The 11783-nt window shown below is 39.4% G+C and overlaps 1 protein-coding gene across 2 annotated transcripts; it reads right to left on the bottom strand.

Moving 5' to 3' along the window:
• Window positions 1-406: 406 nt before the first annotated feature.
• gnmt (glycine N-methyltransferase) lies at window positions 407-10925 on the bottom strand. 2 transcript variants are annotated; one of them, XM_042072814.1, is made up of 7 exons: window positions 10841-10925; window positions 9750-9827; window positions 4207-4334; window positions 4007-4120; window positions 3054-3196; window positions 2651-2769; window positions 407-1914 (listed from the first exon to the last, which is right to left on the bottom strand). In XM_042072814.1, coding segments are annotated over exons 1-7 (756 nt in total). In that variant the 5' UTR covers window positions 10843-10925; the 3' UTR covers window positions 407-1742. The 2 variants fall into 2 exon arrangements, with proteins under 2 accessions (XP_041928748.1, XP_041928747.1); XM_042072813.1 differs by lacking the exons at window positions 9750-9827; window positions 10841-10925 and adding an exon at window positions 7537-7876.
• Window positions 10926-11783: the final 858 nt, after the last annotated feature.

Here is an 11783-nt window from a genome sequence, read left to right as displayed (position 1 = left end):
TGCCCACTGGTCAATTTGCCAGTCTCCCACAAATCAGCGGTTTAAAGAGTGCTCTGGAATACTCTTCAGACTTTAATAAGACAATAATTTACCCCAATTTTCAACCAAAGGGTCTATCTTACAAGCTTTGACACTTTTGTTAGGCATGAGGAGACTTTACATTTTTTATCAAAATGTATCATGGGTTAATCTTTGTATAAGAATTTCTGTAATAATGACTTCCTTAACTGGTGGGTGGCAGGTTCACTGTTCACAAGTTTATGATGCTTCATAGTGGTACAGGATGTATTGATGGGGTATACATAGAATAACACCACTCTACTTCAGCATTTTGCAGCAATGACATACTTGCATTAAGTTATCAGTTATTTGAGACATAAAATGCCATGAAAAGAATAGTTCACACTTTGAATTGAAACAGTCAATTTTAATAACGGCTGCATTGAAGAGATGACAAATACTCTAACTGCTTACACCATTATATTATGAAATTACATCATTTAAGACTCTAAAAGGAAAAATCTTTTTTAAAAAAAAAACAAAAAAAACAAAAACAAAATAGAAGCATAAGAGATTCTAATAGAAAAAATACAAAAGAACATGCATAACAACTACTACTTTCAAAGCTGCCATTTCTCCCCAATCACTTCTAACTATTTTCAAGGATATCACTGATCAATATATTGATAGTGAATAGTCTATTATAACAGTACTGTTGGGACACAGTATTGGTATTTCTGGCCTAAGTCTAATTTGTATTGAAATGCTGCTTGAAATGTCTTATGTAAAAAAAAAATAAAATAGAAGTAATGTAAAACGTTAATGCCACAACTGTTATCACAGTTATTTACAACAGACAATTATGCTTTACAAGCTGGGAGAAACATACAAACTAAGTAGTGCTCATGCTGTTAGGATGCTTTTGCTTAAGGTTCATATCCATTTTACTTTTGTGCAATGCAATGGCCAACAACTTATGACTAAGATCAGATGAACTCCAGGAGTATCATGTTTTCTATACAAAACACAAATTAAAAAGTGTAACAAGACAGTGCACTGCATCTGGAAAACCACAAATTATGTGAAAAATACATACCATATTTTTGTTTGTTCAACGAATAAAGAATCATAGATCGAGCGAAGATTCAACCCAATTAAATTGAATAATGAATATTAACCTACATTTTCAGACCTGATAGGCTTTAACCTAAAAAAAGCCAGGTTGGCCAATACAGTTCTAACTTTTGCTTGCGTATAATTATACTTAGGTGCCGTTTTGGTAACTCATGCTCCATCCTTAAGACAGAAAATAACTTGGACCTCAAGTTCTAAATTATTATTATAAAGATAAAAATGGTGAACTCAAAGAATAGGTAGAAACTGGTCCCCCAAAGACAGAGGGGCACTTTTGATAATTCACGATTCACCAACAATTAACAGAACATATTGTAAAAGCAAAGGTACAACACAGAATTCTTTTTAACTGTGGAAGAGGCTGAGCTTACAACATGAAGCAAAGGACAAAATCTACAAAAAGGACAAAAAACTCAGCCAAATCACAGAATGCACTGCTCTACTTAAAAGCCATGATTAAGACCTTTTTGGTTTAGTTTGTTTTGAAGTTTTAGGAAGATCCACCATTGATGAATCATCTTTGATTCCCATGTGGGTATATAAAAAGGCATTGTGGAAGTCAACCGGAAGCCTGAATAGCTTGCTTCGCCACATACATTCGGTTGGTTCTAGGCTGTCCTCTTGAGAACATGAATAAAATAGCATGGTGTAGAGGGCTGGTCAGGTTTGTAGGGCTTGAAGTCACCATAGACATCATGCTCACACTTTCCAGCGAAGGCACCCTTAAGCAGCTCCTTGAAACTTTCCAGACGGTGAGGGTAGTAGGACAGACGGAATTTACTAGAAAAACAAAACAAAAACAGCTGTTTGGGATGTTCTAAAACTTTTGAACAGTAGTGTGTGTGTGTGTATATATATGTATATATATATATATATATATATATATATATATATATATATATATATACACAAACATTAAGAACAAAACTACTGTATTCATACCCCTGGTAAATCTTGATTTAATGTTGATTTTCTCTTTATCAATATGTTTGTTCTGACTGAAAATGACACTGCCACATGCAAAAAGGTTGCAAGACAATGTGGTAGAAACATGGCAGTGTCATTTTCAGTCAGAACAAACATATTGGTCAAGAGAAAATCAACAAAATCAATATTTGCCAGGGGTATGAATAATTCTTTGTTCTTATCTGTACACCAGTATATGTTTTTTCCCCTCCAGATCTACAGTGAATGCCCTATTTACAGGTTATTTGGCCAAAAGGTGACAAGTTTGCACGATATGCGTTTTAAACTTTAATGTGAAAGAGGCCTGTCCAATCATTCAGTACAAATAGGAATCCACATCCACGTTTTGATCACAGGGCCCTACAGCTTTGGCTTTCCTATAGTTTCACTGACATTCGTTAGTTTGGGGAAGAGCCACACTCACTGGCATGTAGGTGTCCCACATTAGGACAATTTATACCGAAGTGCACCATTGAAATGAAAATCAAGAGTTAATTATGAACACCATGGATTATGATGGGTCCCAATATTTTGGTTTGTGTTACAGTACCTTGTCTGAACCTCCTCGGCGTCTCCCTCCTGATACTGCAGAGTGTAGTCCAGTGTGATCATGTGGGGTTTGCTGTTCACCCAGAGCACAGACGTGGCAATGTCCTGCTTGAGGTCACTCTGAAAGAGACATCACTCAGTGGAAATCAAACCATAATGGTTCTCTCCCACCTGGGCTTCCAAATTAGATTTAGAACAAATATTCTTTAGGTGTACCCAGAGCCTTATAGAAAGAAATACTATTTGAACAATTTGCTTCTGCCTACAACTAATAAAACATGAAAGGTAATTTAAAGGAGCAACATGCAGTTTTAGCTCATTCAAAACACTCCAAGCAGATTAGGGACAAGCGCATCACCACTTCTGTCTACCCTGGGTTGATGCTAACGTTAAAAAAGTATTACCTGGTAATAGATATTCTTTCCCTGAGGTGCATTTCCAGTCTTTAGAATGTAGTCATAGTTACGGTGGTCAATGATCAGGATGCCCCCTGGCTTCACCATACTTGCAATGTTGTGAAGGGCCAGCTTTTGATCACTCTGATCCCCTATACATACAAAAGTCACACACACACACACAATTAGGCAATACAGATGTAATTTGTGTTACAAGACTATATGCAGACATCTAGGCACTTCCTCCATTGATATTGTTATTTATAAATAAATAAATAAATAAATAAATAAATAATATAGATAAATAAATATATACATGTTACGTTGATGACAACATGTCATTGTCCTTAATTACCTGGGAGACTTAGGTGCTTACGGGGTAACTTATCACACATCCCACTTAGCATACAGGTCAAGCATAATTTTAGTGCCCAACATGATAAGACACTTAAATAACAAGACTGTCATTTGAAAGTATCGTCACCTAAACATCCCCACTTGCACTAGTGTTGTAGCATTTTCAAACACATACTGACACCCTTGAGATCATCAACATTAAATTAACTGTTTACTGGAAGTTAGATTAATGACTGACTTCCACATGTCTGAATCGAAATTTATATTTTTACTTTGGATAACTAACTGAAAATGTTAGTGTCATTTAGCTACCACTGTAATACCACATGTATTACCAATACACAAAAATTGTAAAAACAGTGTTTCCACTGGTAACAATTTGTGAGGTCTTGCCAAAAAAGCCTAAAGTGAAAGCCTCCTCAGACATTGCGTTCTCATCTAAAATACCACTTCAAAAAAGTATGAGTTCCCATCGGTCTCAAAAATCTGTGCATGGGAACCCTACAAAACAGTATGCATATCGGGACATTTCAGCTTACTCAAGATTAATCACTCATTTTAAAGATCAGTGGTCATCTCTGAATCCTTCATTTCCTCCTACTTACCTTTAAAATCTGGCAGATGAGCAAATGAGTTTCCCAAGCAGATGACCGCATCAAATCCATCGCCTGGCTTCTGAACATCCTCCTTCAACGTGAGCCAGTTTGCCTCATCGATAACTGCAATAATTTCAACATTATCAATGTTGTACGTACCAAACTCAGGGTTGAGACGGGTATTGATTATTAGTGTATAGCTCTCTTACCCCATTGGTCAAATGCAGGTTCCCTTCTTCTGTCCCATCTCTCTTTTAGGGCATATTTCAGCATTTTGTCACTGGCATCCACACTCACCATGTTGAATCCCTCCTCCACCAACATGATTGAGTCCACTCTGGACAGAACAAGAAGGAGAAGACGTGTCACGATGAAAACTATAAAAGAAATAAACTCTTGGACAAGCTGTGAACAATGATTCACTATGAAATAGCCTTTGCAAATTAATATTAGAGAAAAATGTACTGTTAATCTACTATTATCTGCTAAGATAAATAATAATAATAATACATGTTATTTATAAGCACCTTTCAAATCAGTCAAGGACACTGTACAAAGGCTCATGAATATTATACATTACAAACAGACAGAAGCACAGACACAGAGAATACTGTACAATTAAAAGTTCACGGACGCTGTACAATACCTGATTATGATATCGATATCTAATGATTAAGGTTTGCCAATAACGGACAGTTAACCATTATTTTGGGCCATTATTCAGTCATCAATACTAACCATTGCAATAACAAAACATAATTGGAATTGTAAAACATTTATTTGCACCGAAGTCCACTACATTGACAACTACATTTTTGTCATTTAGGTCACACTTAGGATGTGTGAGGATATATTTGATAATATGCATGGCATGGCAAAATCAAATTCAAACTGTAACCCAAGTGAGGTGGTGAGGAATAACAAGAGCCAAATTCACTTAGTAAGCTGGAGGCTACTGTTTTACTAGTTACACTCTTCATAATAATTTTTTTGATAGGGGGGGGGGGGGGGGATTGTACAAAAATGTTGAGGCACAGACAAACTTCAGAAGGTTTAAAAGCAGCCACTTCATCCAAGTGGATTCTTTCTAAACTCAGGATGGGTGTGACCATCGACATTTTTTGAACCAGATACAGGACGGCTGCCACTTGCAACTGCCCAACAGCAGCCTAGGAGGTTATTATTAGCAAAGGGTGAACATGTCAACATACTGGGGCCAGGGAGAAAAATAGCACAGCAAGGAGAAGAGGAGCCTGGGGAAGATTGATTGGACTGAAGTATACATGTGTGAATGCAGCAAAAAAGTTAGTGTGCACATCCCACCTTCTGGCAGGTGCAGGACAAAAAAAAAAAAAAAAAAACTTACTCAAATGAAAAGATATAATGTCCGCAACACTGCTTTTGACTCCCATATATTTAATATACAAAAGGCAACATTTCGACCCTGCTGGGTCTTCAGGCAAAACGTGGGATTACCTCACAATTTGATCGATCTTTTAACCTTTGAGCAATTAGCCTTCATAATCTTTGCAGCAGGTGGATTTCTACACCCCCATTTTGGCTTCACAAAAGCCATGAGGTCTCCTGCTCTCTGCACTGCATATCATTTACAACCCTTAAAGGCCAGAGCTGTTACTGCAAAACATATTCCCTTGAAATCTCTAGTTAAGACCATGATGCACATCTATTTTTTAATGTGTTGTGATGAAACATGATCATCCCTGAGTCAATATGTGAATGATCACCCGTGAGTGTAGAAATGTCAATGTGCTTAGTGGAAAGGGTTAAATAACAAGTCAAGTCAAGACAAGTCATTTTATTTGTATAGCACATTTAAATGAACGACAGTTGACCCAAAGTGCTTAACAGGTTAGAGCAGGAAAGGCGGAATCAATGCCTTGAAGATACATAAACAAGATATATCTTTTTAACTTGTTTAAATAGGTAAAACAAACATAAATTAAAAGACTATAAAAGCCAAATGATTAATACCCAAGGGTAAGAAAGAATGATAAACACACACACAGAGGACTAGAGGACCCTTGGTGGAGTAGACTGGTATATTCCAGTATATTCTGGTGGACCAGTATATTCACTGGTGTCAAATATTCTGATGCATGCTTTTGTGATCAGAGAATACACCTAAAAACTTATTTTTTGCCTTGTTTAATGTTCAGAATCAATTCTGCCTCCGCATAAGGCACATTTTCAGTACACGCAAACAATTCAGTATGCTAAGGCATTCATAAACAAGCCAGTAAGCAGATCATGTTGCAGTGGCCTACTAACATGGAAAAAATATGGTGCATTTTAGAGTAGGCCTAAATTGAGGATAAGGTTTTTGCAATAAATAGTACCAGGGAAGAAAGTGTATACAATGCACACAATGCTGAGTGGATCAACCCTGCACATCAACACATCTGTATGTGTGTGGTGGGTCTCCTCCATTTAGTCCTTCGTGTAATCACAATTAACAAGAAAGGGTTGCTGGCAACAAAACACGATGGCAATTTGCGACATTTCAAACAAACAGTAATTACGCATGAAACGCGTCTACAAAATATTGACCTCCATCTGTGCAGCCCCACACTGCGTGATTTAACGACACACATGGTGGCCTGCACACACCTGTGCAGAAATCGGAATGTTTACCTAAATTAAATCAATGCGAACCAAAGTAGGCCTATGCCTGGCTCCGCCCACCTACCCTAGCTGCCATCCAGCTGGTTAGTGATATGGGTCTGGTTATACCAAGCTAGAACAAGTAGCCTGCTGATGGCAAGGTAAACATCGTGCCCTACCCTAACGGCATGACGACTGCATTTTAACTCGTCCGTCAGCCACATGGGGGTGGAGTAGACATGATGCAACCCTCATGAACACACATGCGAGGGGAAGTTTACCAGTGTAGCCTAACACCATGCCACATGGCATGGACTTAAATCACATATGGCATGGACTTCCCATTGACCACGAACCTGTGAGAAGCAAAGAATGTTTTCGCCTAAATCCAGACACTCAGCATATTGCTAACTAAATGTAAAATATAGCCTATAACTAGGCCTACAATGTTACCAACAGACCAACCTACCAATGTTACGAACAGATTAAATCAAATTGAATGCAATGACTAAATAGAGGGGTAACGTAAAAAAAAAAAAAAAAAACAGGATGTCAATGTTTACATCTCTACATCCCTAACCTGTTGCTTCAGGAGACAATTATCTGCAGTTCGGTAAGCAGGTTTGTCATGGACAACCACCACAAAAAACGTCAGTTGTGGCTCGGGACAAAGAAGAAACGCTAACGTTAGGCTAATGAATGTCAGAACACAAAACACCATGTTGATTTAGCCTACTGCTAGGTTTGCCATTCGTTTGATGCATGAAAGGAGCTGCAACAGTCAACTACTTACGTGTTCCACCAAGTCTCGTTTAACACAAGAGGTGACGTTAACATTGACCGAAAACCTAGCCTTACCTCTGCTTACGATTAACTAACTTGTTTGGGTTGTAAGTGTCAGGGAATTCTTGACATACCCTGTTCCACAGGCTACATCCAGGATCCTTTGACAACCATGCTTTCTCAGCAAAGCCACGACCCAACTTTTGTATTCTTCTGTTCTCTTTGTCGTGTCACCAATGTAAAGCTTCCACACTTTTGCTGCTTTCCCATCAGCATACTGATCTGGAAGTCCGACTACACCCACACCAAGAGAACGCGTACGAAAAACACTGTCGACGCTCATTCTGCTGAAAAGTGGAGCTAATGCTTTAGAAATGTGTCTAAAGACAGCTTTCACGTACTTCTATTCTTCCGCAGAAACACTGTCATCATGAATCGTCACCGTTACAATATATACCTTTGCCCTGCCAAAGATGGTAACCAGGATTTCCAGGCAAAACTTTGAACCAATCAAAGGCTAGATTGTACCCACGCCTATGACTTCATTGGCCATCAAGTAAACTGACGTTTTCGATTCACCCACCTGTTATTTCATCGAATTGGCTGTTTCATACCATGACGTAGAAAAGCTTTGCAGCCCTTAAAGCGGCAACTGTGGTTGATGTGATTGTTTTGTGTGTAGGCCTACTTAATTTTGACCTATAGGCTACCATTGGATGCAATTAGTAAATCAAATTAGGCCTATTACAAACAACAATGTGCATCTAATCATCAAACATTTTAGCAATCTGGCATAGACTTTGTACTGTCTAAAATTGCCGGTTTGAAAACATTAGTTTAGATAACAAATGTTTAGTGCCATCCAGGCCAAAGCAGAACCTACAAGGCCACAAGATTTAATGGACAATGTCCTCAGCCTACCCACACACACAACTCCTCTGATTTTGTGTTTCAATAGCCCATAACAATCGAAGTGTAGGGCAAAGAGCTGCCTTCGTTTGAACAAATGTTTAACTTAGGCTTACTGAAATATTATGCCTGTTATTGCAGGCTAAAATTGATTTCTGCAGTTTGAATGTAATAGCCAATTCTATGCACACTCCTCACATGGGTCAAATCTCTCTTGCGGCCTTTTCTCCACCCATGTCCAGTCTTGGCTGAGGGCTGACACCACCTCTTGCTCTGATTGGTGGAGGGTTGCAAGGCAGGATCCGCCACTGCAGTGAGCGGAGGTGAAGGAGTGCAGATAGAATCAGGCGGAACTAGTGCCATCCAGGCCAAAGCAGAACCTACAAGGCCACAAGATTTAATGGACAAGGTCCTCAGCCTACCCACACACACACACAACTCCTCTGATTTTGTGTTTCAATAGCCCATAACAATCGAAGTGTAGGGCAAAGAGCTGCCTTTGTTTGAACTGCACACGTATCCAGACTGTTGTCATATACAAATGCATTGTTAAAGCTTCTGTGCTTTGGTTTGGCCAATAGTGTGTGAATGAGTCAGTAAATTAAGTTGCCCTCTGTCATTGTAAGTTATCTCTGAGTGTATGGCTTTACTGTGTACTGGCTTTGTAACATGAACAAAGCCAGTACAATTTTTTTTTTTTTTTACAGTATTCTGTTCTATAGTTTGCATTACCACTACAAGGAAATCAGACCTTAGGCCTGGGCAGGCACTTGCACACATTGACTGTTTCCCCCCAAATCTGTACTCAGTGACAGTTTTAAAAACTCTCCAATCAATGAGTATTGCACAAAGGTAAAAGTTCCAGCTATGTCTCAAAGCTGCATGTTTTCATGCCATATCTACTGGATATCATTATCTAGGACATATTCAATATTTGTGAGTGTTTAGCTAACATAAGCAAATCTTAAAAAACATAGCACAAGCAGCCAGATGACCAGATGCTTGATAGTTTTTCTGTGATCTGCATAGGCCTAGACATAATGAACACAGCAAGATTAGCAGTTGTTTCATCATTTCGATGCTGATCTGATGAAAACAATTAAAATTGCCCTTCCCAGGTGCCCCTTAATAAACTACACTCTATGAGACTTTGAAAAGCTATCAATTAAGTGGATGTTCTGAGTTGTAGACATAATATGTAAGATTAGGTTTTGTCTTATGGCCTCCTTACACCAAAAAACTTTGACAAGACTTTGAAAAGATTGGAGTCTTTTAACTAATGCCACCCATTCAAGCTTTACTCAAAAGACTACAATCTTTAAATAATTTCCCAAATCTTGTCAAAGTCGTTTGGTGTAAGGAGGCCATTAGTTGTTTTCAAACAGGTTTTGACAAGGGTCCTTATTTACGATTAGATTTACCACATTGTGGTACATACCTTGACCGGCGCCTGGTGTTCTCTACATGACCTACTTCTGCACCTCCTTTTACACTGGAAGTCATACTCCCCACACTCCTGAAATTTGTAAACACCAAGTCAAGTTCTCCCTTGGTTACTCAATGATTGTTTAACAATGCAACACAACAATACACACAATGTGAACTGCTGGTGTGTGTGTGTAGACATGAGTAAGATCTGCAAATATTCAAACCAGAATAGGAAGAAAGGTGATTTAAGTGACGTTGAATGTGGCGTGGTGGTTGGTGCCTGACAGGTTTGGTCTGAATATTTCATAAACGGCTGATCTGGGATTTTTTCCTCTGAAAACCACTTTGACATAATGAACGAAATGAGATATTTACCCGTTTCAAGAGCCATAACATCAGGGTGACACCAGACACATTCTGTTGGGTTAAAGCCTGCTACTTTTTTTGAAAATTTTGGATGGCTTTGTCTGATGCAAGGATTACGGTTGTGCCACTACAGTGCCATAGTGGTGTAGAGCTGCAATTACAGTTACCAACGTCAAATCCAAAGTGTAAAGGAGGTTTGAGATGGAAGTGTAGGTGGCTGGCTTTAAACCAGTGGAGGTATCGGTGAGAACAGTTTAGTCCAGTCACTTATAATTCCACAGTTTCTTCCTTTATTGAGGTTACTTCCAGTGTGGTTGTGGTTGTGTGTGTGATAAATGTTTGGATAGGAGCAGGAGTAGGGGGGGGTGTGTGTGTGTGTGTGTGTGTGGTGTTCTAAGAGGGAAAAGGATATGAAATACAATTAGCTCCATAATGCCATACAAGGCCACAATTAGAATGACAGAACATTTACAATGATGACAGAATAAGATTGCCCACAAAGTCAATACATAAGTCTCTCTGCCCCGTCGTTGACTCCGTAATTAATCACTAAAAATACGTAAATACTCAAATGCACATTTCCTAACAGAAAGTTAAAGGGAGCATGGTGAACCAATTCAACTGTTCAGTATAACAGCAGCTCTAAACAGCAGACAAACTGAAAGGAATGTGAGATTTGCACTCAGTGTATCATAATCAAATTATCAACATTTAGAGTAAAAACAGAAAACTTACATAGTTCAAAAACACACAAGGCAGGAGACACAGCATTTGCTGCAGCAGCAACAAACAAGGATTCCTCCATATGGCTTGAACAAAGGGAAGGGCTGTGGGCACAGGTGTTGGCTAATAAAGTCTGTGGCTGATCGGACTAATAGGCCTTTATCACGGCAGCCGAAGTAGGAAGTGAACAGCCCTGTTCCTGTGTGAGCACAGGTGTTTCTAATTAAGTGTCAGATTCGGCCACAGTTACTTCAACCAGAGGCCTCGTTAATGTTTTTAGGAACACCTGTGGTTTGCCTGCCAACAGGAAATTGAACAGCCCTGCTTCAGCTGCCCGTGGGCTGCCGTGATAAAGGCCTATTGGTTGGAGCTGCAGTGGACTGAATGGGGAAAGGAAAATGGGCGTGGCTATTGCTCTGTGAGTGCAGGACAGAGCTGAAACTTCCAAACACAATGCTTGATAAGAAATAATATTTTTTAGTGGCATCATGAAATTTGATTGCAGTAGCTGCATCGCAATCACATACTTCCTGAAAGGCTTTTCAACGAGCACAAACATTTCTGATGGACCATCGCCTGCATTGTTTTAGCATACCCGTTAACACGGACACGGTTGGATGTTACACCTAATGTATGAGCATGTTAAAATGCTGAAGGATTTATGCGTGTGTAACCCGCATTGTGTGCGAACCTGCACAATTCTGTCCAGCACACGCCTCAACTCGAACCCGCGAAAAAGCAGCACCTTGGATCGGGAGGCGAGCGTGCTGCTAGCTTTCATGCCAGCACTACTCTTGAGGTACCCTGGAAATTCAGAGTTCTCGCGAGAGCACAATAGAATTGTCTCTGCGAGACTCTCTGGCAATGAGCAATGATGCACGTTACTTTTACGCATTGCATCCCGGGGAACCAATCAAATCGGCGTATCTGATATAGGCGGGCCAGAGGCAAACTA

Source organism: Alosa sapidissima, chromosome 19, assembly GCF_018492685.1.
Source record: "Alosa sapidissima isolate fAloSap1 chromosome 19, fAloSap1.pri, whole genome shotgun sequence".
Lineage (NCBI taxonomy): Eukaryota > Metazoa > Chordata > Actinopteri > Clupeiformes > Clupeidae > Alosa > Alosa sapidissima.
The sequence above is the reverse complement of the archived record's forward strand: the minus strand, read 5'-3'. Positions and strand labels throughout refer to the sequence as shown.